Consider the following 7980-nt stretch of genomic DNA (forward strand, 5'->3'; position numbering starts at 1 on the left):
TGCTGAGGAATCGAACCCAGGGCCTCATGCATGCAAGGCAAGCGCTCTACCACTGAGCCACCTTCCCAGCCCCTAGTGTAGCTTTTTGGTAGTTCTTCCTCTTGAAATGCTTGATGTCTGAACAACATGGTCTCATATTTAAATATGCCCAGTGAGCAAGACTGTGATAGTAGAATTAGTGTGCCTGACTTGCTAAGGAAGAATCTGTGGGAGAAGAAGCTCTCTGGGACCAGTGAGCAATTCATTTTAATGAGGAAGTGTCTCCTCAGACACAGAAATATCTTGTTTTCTTTAAGTCTTTACCTTTACTCCATCTTCTGTTGCTGTGGGACAAGGCAAAAATTAGGCCCAAGGCCTGGGAACATAAGAGATTGACTGAAGCTCCACTTGGCTCTCCAAACCCCATTCTCCCTTGGGTGGAGACTTGAGACAGCTGCCAGGGGTAGGTGCCCACCCATTGGCCTCTGGTCCTTACTGGACTAGCCAATGGCAAAGGACAGTTGTGAGGTGGGGCCTGCCCTTTTGCATGAGTAGCAGGCTGTTGAGGCTGGCTCATCTTTCTTCACATCCATCCAGACTACAGGCGTGGGTCTGATTCCATAACAGAGGGTAAGACATTATACAATTAAATTCTAGGCTGAATGAGGGTGGCTGCTTATTCCTGACTGGTGTGGCCAGGTTTTGCTCTCTATATGAGGATGGATACAGGAAAAATTCAGATCCACTAGCACTGATGGATATAGATAGGCCTTGGGATTCTTTTTTTTTTAGCTCTCCAGAGATTTAAGAGAGAAAGAATTGTTCCTTTTGGTTAAAATGCCTGGGACCACCTTGAATTTTTCCCAGTTCATTTAATGGCGGCATGATTTCTGCTGGGGAAAATGGTGGGGGGGGTCCGTGAGATGGGAAGATTCCTCCATAAATGAAGTCCAGTTAGATAAGAGAGAAGAGGAGAGATTGCTTCTCAGCTTCATCAGGCAGAATAAATGAAAAGCATGGAAAGAAACAATGGGGAAAAACCAAGCTGAGATCTCACCTCAGTCTTAGTTGAAAGCCCAGTTCTATCATTGATTCTATTCAGCGAATATGTTCTGAGTGAAAGTTTACAGGTTGGGCACTGGGTCAGGTTCATGAGACAGGAAGATGAGTGTGGCATAATTGTCTGCTGTCCAGAGAGGGTCTTGTACTTTTGCTCTAGGTATTCTTGTGCAATACGCTATTATCCTACCTCCACCTCCTGAGTAGCTGGGATTATAGTTGTAAGTCACCAAGCCCAGTCCTATTTGCATTTTTTTGTTTTTTGTTTTCCAGTCCTGGACCTTGAACTCAGGGCCTGGGCATTGTCCTTGAGCTTTTGATCATTTATTGGAGATAAGGATCTTACCTTGATCCTCAGATCTCAGCCTCCTAGGTAGCTAGGATTACAGGCATGAGCCAATAGCATCTGACTGATCTTTTAAAATATAATTTTATTGTTATTAATAAGGTGTGGTACAGTGGGCTTTCAATTTCATAAGTCAGATAATGAGTACATTTCTTTCCTTTGACATTGTCACCCCTTCCTTTGCTTTCTCCCAGTTTCCATCTCCTATTCCTGCCCGCAAGTTACATAGGTCATTTTCTACATAGTGAATAGCATGATTGCATTTGTTCATCCTTCCTCCTTCCCTTTCTGTGCCTTCTCTTTTGCCCCCCACTAAAAGAAAAAAAAGCAAAAACAAACACCACCCCCAACAAAACAAAAAAAACCCCTGTTTCCATTTCCTGGAGTTTGTTTTGACAAATTGTGTTTTAAATGTTCAGAGAAGTTACACTGTCATGATTCTCCCCTAAGCATTTGCATGATCTTTTTTTTTCTTTTTCTTTTTAATTTTTTATTTTGAAAATACCGTACAGAGGGGTTACAATTACATAGGCAAGATAATGAGTACATTTCTTACCAAGCATTGTTGCCTCCTCCTTTGTTTCCCCTTCCCATCCCTTCCCATCTACCCCACTCTGAGCCTCCCCTCCCTCCCCCCCCCCCCGCAACCCCCCCCCCCCCCCGCCACCCCCCGCCCTTGCATGATCTTAAGCTAGCATTTCAGCCCATTTAAGTTTCTGGTTCTCATCTCAGATGACCTGCAATCAGCAGATTCAGAGCAGAGTCTGAAGAGCATTGTGTAATAATTTTGAAGGCAATGATGGGAGGTGTACTGGTTTGTAAATAGGACCAGCCATCTCTCAGGGATCATTTCTTTGTTTTCTCAGTTTTTCACATCTCTTTTTTTTGGGGGGGGAGGGTCTGGTTGTGGGGCCTGAACTCTGGGCCTGGGCGCTGTCCCTCAGCTCTTCAGCTCAAGGCTAGTGCTCTACCACTTAAGCCACAACGCCACTTCCAGCTTTTTTCTTTTTGCTTATGTGGTGCTGAGGAATCAAACCCAGGGCCTCATGCATGCAAGGCAAGAGCTCTACCACTGAGCCACCTTCCCAGCCCCTGGGTTGATTTTTTAACATAAGTGTAGTGGTTTGTGTGTGTGTGTGGAGGGGGTGAGGTGCCAGAGAAGCCTATGAACTGCTGCCTACCCTATAAACACTTGGGTTGAGCCCTCATCAGCCTCATCTTTCTTTGGGGCTTGCTTAACTGCCTATTCTGGGACCTGTGTCCTGAATTACCTTCTGCTTCTCTGTGGAAAATATGCTGCCTTGACAACTTCTGCCCTCTTCATTCTGAGGAAAGCACACAGGGAAGAACCAAAGCTGTTACACATTTTATTGCTGGAACTGTAAGAAGAAAAGGCAGAGTTTACAAATGCTGGCAAAGTTTAAAGACACAAGAAAGTTTAAAAGTCTCAGAACAAATGGTCTCCTAAGTAAAGAGGGGCTTTTCTGGTTTCTCCTCTCTGTTCTCATCTAACTCACCTCTTTTTTTTGGGGGGGGGGGGGGTCCGGTCGTGAGGCCTGAACTCTGGGCCTGGGCGCTGTCTCTCAGCTCTTCAGCTCAAGGATAGCACTCTACCATTTGAGCCACAGCAACACTTCCAGCTTTTTTCTTATGTGGTGCTGAGGAATCAAACCCAGGGCCTCAGGCATGCAAGGCAAGCGCTCTACCACTGAGCCACCTTCCCAGCCCTAACTCACCTCTTTTTATCTGGAGACTAGATTGAAGAACTATAGCTTGAGAACAGCTTTTGAGAACAATCTCTTGAGCCCTGCAGAGGGCGACAGAGGCCCATAAGAGTGAGTTCTCAGCCGATTCCACCCCTAAGGATCAACTGTTGTTTCCTGTAGTTTCCAGAGAGCTTATAGAGCTATTACATATATGTATATTACACGATATATGCACCTATATGATATACATGAAAGATGAATTAACTGGTTGCCTAGCATAAGGAGAGCAACATCAAGCCCCAGGCAATAAGAAGTGGGGTTCCAGCTACCATGAGCATCTATAAGGCTAAGATCTGAGGATCATAGTTCGAAGCCAGCCCAGGGAGAAAAGTCCTTGAGACTCTCATCTCCAATAAAATACTCAGAAAAAGCTGGAAGTGGTGCTGTGGTTCAAGTGGTAGAGTGCTAGCTTTGAGCACAAAAGGCTCAGGGACAGTGCCCAGGCCTTGAGTTCAAGCACCATGACTGACACGCCACCCCCGCCCAGCAAAAAAACCCCACAAAACAAACAAGATAGAGATGGGTTCATGCCTGTAATCCCAGGAAGTAAAGTTGGGAAGGATCCTGGATCAAGGCCAGCCCAAGCAAAAAGTTAATGAGATTCTGTTTCAGCAAGTAGTACGCTTGATGGTGCATGTCTCTAATCCCAGTTACATGAAAGGCATAGGTAGGAGGATTGTAGTCCAAGGTTGGCTTGAACAAGAAGCAGAAAATACTATTAAAAAAAATCACTTGCCTAGGGGCAAGGCTCAAGTGGTAGACTGTTTGCCTAGAAGTGAGAGACTTGAGTTTAACCCCCAGTACTACCAAAACAAATAAATAACAAACACAAGAAAACGGCTGTGAACTACCTTGTGGTCAAACCTGAGATCCAGGATAAAAGAGAAGAGAAATCAAAGGAATGGGAGTCAACTAAGGAGGAACTGACACAGAAAATGGGAGGGAAAGAAGGAGACAAGAAGAAAGACGTTTGTTAAAATTGTCCAGAGTGACAGAATCATCATCCTTAGAATACCCCAGAATGTGTTTATGGTAAACCAACGTCTGTGCTCATCCCTGCCATCTCTGAACTCTCGCTTCTGCTAGGCAAAGGAGCCTATCTACAGGGAAGGAGCCTAAACAGGCAAATTGCACAGCAAAAAGATATCAAGAGAGGTATCAGGTAGCCAGAAAAAGCTTCCTGGAAGAGGCAGAGTGGATTAAGTTGAGATGGATGGAGTACCGTGTGGGTACTGATTGGATGCACACGTGGGCTCTGAGCCTCCCATGGCCGACATTTGCGCATGTGATTCCAGGGCTCAGGATGCTGTTGCTGCGAGCTGTTCTACTGCTCCTCATCCTGCCCAGTCATGCTGAGAACACCCCAACGGAAGGCCCAGGAGTCCCCATTCTCTTACCCAAGGGAACCTGTGCAGGTTGGATGGCTGGCATCCCAGGGCATCCTGGCCACAATGGAACCCCAGGCCGAGATGGCAGAGATGGCAGCCCTGGCGAGAAGGGGGAGAAAGGAGATGCGGGTAAGAACAAGAATTTTGGCTTTCTTCACCACAGACCTCCCCTTGGTATTGGAGGGGGTCCTGGGGATCTGGAAGGATGTTGGCTATCAACTAAGGCCTGGACATAGGCCAGGAGCAAAGCTTTGTTATTTGATCTATAAGAAGTGGAGTGGAGGGGCTGGGAAGGTGGCTTAGTGGTAGAGTGCTTGCCTTGCATGCATGAGGCCCTGGGTTCGATTCCTTAGCACTACATAAACAGAAAAAGCAGGAAGTGGCGCTGTGGCTCAAGTGGTAGAGTGCTAGCTTTGAGCAAAAGAAGCTCAAGGACAGTGCTCAGGCCCTGAGTTCAAAGCCACAGGACTGGCAAAAAAAAAAAAAAGACATGGAGTGGAGCAGGCACCAGTGGCTCACGCCTGTAATCCTAACTACTCAGGAGGTGAGATCTGAGGATCATGGTTCAAAGCCAGCCCAGACAGGAATGTCCGTGAGACTCTTATCTCCAATAAGCCACCAGAAAACCAGAGATGGCACTGTGGCTTCAGTGGTAGAATGCTAGCCTTAAGCTGACTAGCTGAGGGATAGTGCCCAAGCCCTGAGTTCAAGCCCCACAACCAAAAAAGAAGTGGAGTGGTTTTAAAGTTGGTCTTATAAAGAGAGACTAAGTAGCTCCTGAGGCTTTCCACCGCCCTGACAGCACACCTTCTGAAGTCCTCCACAGCTTTTGGAGAGTTCTTCTGTGTTAAAAGGATAAGCTTAAGACTCTGTTAATAATTCCCAGAAGATGCTTACTTCAAATATGCCAAACAGTGTAAACGAATGTTCAAACTATAGGATAGAGGAAACGCACTCAATTGACAATGAAGCTTCATGGAGGAAGCAGGCCTTGACTAGGCAGAGGAGAGGAAGGAGGGCATCCTGGACAGGAAGGTAGAGGGCAAGGCCATGGTTGGTTGACTGCACAATGGAGGGAACCTGCTGGGCTATGGGGAGTGTGGAAAGCACTTGAAGAATCAATGAACAGACAAGTGCATAAATAGCTAGAAAATGTTTAGAATCACTGACAAGCAGCAAACAGCCCTAATGTTAATCAGAGAAGATTCAACAAAGTTTTGGTATAGTTAAGACATTGATTTGATTTTCTTTTCTCTTTCTTTTCTTTTCTTCCCCACCCTCTCCCCACCCCCTTTCTGGCTTTTTGCTCGTTAACTAGAGACGAGTCTCACAGTCTTTTCTACCTGAGCTGGCTTTGAACCATGATCCTCAGATCTTAACCTCCTGAGTAGCTAGGATTACAGGGGTGAGCCACTGGCACCTGGCTTGATTTTATTTTCTACTTTGAGAGATTTGAACATCTTTATAAGGTTGGAGATGAATTTGTGTGAGGCTGTTGGGCCATGGGCAATGTAGGAAGGAGGTAACATCTCTCCTCCCTCTAGAAGGGTGTATGTAGGTGTTGGTCTCAGGGACTTGAATTCATCAAGAAACAACCAGGAATTCTGTTCTTTGAGGTCACTCAGATCTTCTTGCTTTCTAGGTCTTGTTGGTCCTAAGGGAGAGACTGGTGAAACGGGAGTGACAGGGGCTGAAGGTCCCCGGGGCTTTCCAGGAACCCCAGGGAGGAAGGGAGAGCCTGGAGAAGGTGCTTATGTTTACCGATCAGCCTTCAGTGTGGGGCTGGAGAACCGAGTCACTGTCCCCAATGTTCCCATTCGCTTTACCAAGATCTTCTACAATCAGCAAAACCACTATGATGGCACCACCGGGAAATTCCACTGCAACATTCCAGGGCTGTATTATTTCTCCTACCACATCACGGTCTACATGAAGGATGTGAAGGTGAGCCTCTTCAAGAATGACAAGGCCATGCTCTTCACCTATGATCAGTACCAGGACAAGAATGTGGACCAGGCCTCTGGCTCCGTGCTCCTGCATCTGGAGGTGGGCGACCAAGTATGGCTCCAGGTATATGGGGATGGAGACAATAATGGACTCTATGCAGATAATGTCAATGACTCCACCTTCACAGGCTTCCTTCTTTATTACGATACCAACTGATCAGCACTAACTCAGAGCTTCCGCGCTGCCAAAGAGCTCAGGAGCCCATCAAAGAGCAGTCAACAGCCTTTCAACAGAGATTAAGGGACTGATTTTATTGTCTAGGTTGAAGGTTCTGAGCACCATTCATTCATTCATTCATTCATTCATTCATTTATCAAATGTCTTTTTACAAAAATCATGTACGTTGTATCTAGTCCTCAAGAAGACATCTTTCTTGGTTTTAAGAATCTCTTCTGTAATAGTAGTAACAGGATAAAAATATGTTGTTTTGTGATATGCTTGGGATTGTCTCTTGGGAGATAACTGCTAGAGGAAAGCTCTTCAGAGATTTAGTGAGTTGCATTTTTATAAATGTATGGATAGAAAGCCTTTTTCTTGCTTCCACTTTCAATTTTTTGATGATTCTATTTTATATGTATATTGCTATTCATTGATTACTAATTCTATGTATAAAGCTTTGTCTTTTAAAGTGACAATATCATTTTTTTCTACAGGTAAAGACACTATGCCAAATTAAAGATAAATGAATTTGCTACACATGACTTGGTTTTTAATTTGTGGAGAAAAGTATGAGGCTTAGAAAGATATGAACATTGTGTTAATTAGAACTTTATGGCCTACCCCTATAACCCAACTCAGGAGGCTGAGATCTGAAAATCTTAGTTCAAAGCCAATTATGCTGGCAAATTAACCAGCAAAATTAACCAGCAAAAAGTGGAACTAGCCTGGTTCAAGTGGTAGAGCATCAGCCACAAGCAAAGAAGCTCAGTGAGAGTGTGAGTCCTTGAGTTCAAGCCCCAGTAGTAGCACCACACACACACACTCACACACACACACACACACACACACACACACACACATCTCTATGAGTGTGTACAGAAAATGCAACCTAAACTAATGTAAGCAAAAAAAAAATCCAACCAATTATCCAACCAACCAACCAAATAAGCAAAACAACAATATTAAAACAGAAAAAGAAAAAAAGCACTGGGTGCCAGTGGCTCAGGCCTGTAATCCTAGCTACTCAGGGGCCTGAGATCTGGGGGATTTCAGTTAGAAACCAACCTGGGAAGAAAAATCTGAGAGACTCATCTCCAAAATAACTAGCAAAAAGCTGGGCTGGAGGTGTGGGTCAAGTGGTAGAACACGAGCTAAGCAACTGAAACATCTGGGTGCTGTGATTTGAATGTTTGTCCCTTCTAACATCAAATTGATCTTTATAACACTATTAGGAGGTGGAACATTCACAGGTGATCAGATCCTGAAGGCTCCATCT

General features: G+C 45.1%; 1 protein-coding gene across 1 annotated transcript; it reads left to right on the forward strand.

Moving 5' to 3' along the window:
- Window positions 1-559: 559 nt before the first annotated feature.
- Window positions 560-7243, forward strand: Adipoq (adiponectin, C1Q and collagen domain containing). The gene is made up of 3 exons (XM_070029791.1): window positions 560-609; window positions 4446-4667; window positions 6181-7243. The coding sequence occupies exons 2-3, from the start codon at window positions 4454-4456 to the stop codon at window positions 6699-6701; spliced, it is 735 nt and encodes a 244-aa protein (XP_069885892.1). The 5' UTR covers window positions 560-609; window positions 4446-4453; the 3' UTR covers window positions 6702-7243.
- Window positions 7244-7980: the final 737 nt, after the last annotated feature.

This window comes from Dipodomys merriami, unplaced genomic scaffold (genome assembly GCF_024711535.1).
Source record: "Dipodomys merriami isolate MVZ:Mamm:240054 unplaced genomic scaffold, mDipMer1.0.p SCAF_2, whole genome shotgun sequence".
NCBI lineage: Eukaryota > Metazoa > Chordata > Mammalia > Rodentia > Heteromyidae > Dipodomys > Dipodomys merriami.

What these genes read in the sequence shown, in the direction of transcription:
- Adipoq (XM_070029791.1), top strand. Translation starts at nt 4,454, where the DNA reads ATGCTGTTGCTGCGAGCTGTTCTACTGCTCCTCATCCTGCCCAGTCAT. An exon ending in GGGGGAGAAAGGAGATGCGG is followed by an intron (nt 4,668 to 6,180) that starts GTAAGAACAAGA and finishes CTTGCTTTCTAG; the next exon opens with GTCTTGTTGGTCCTAAGGGA.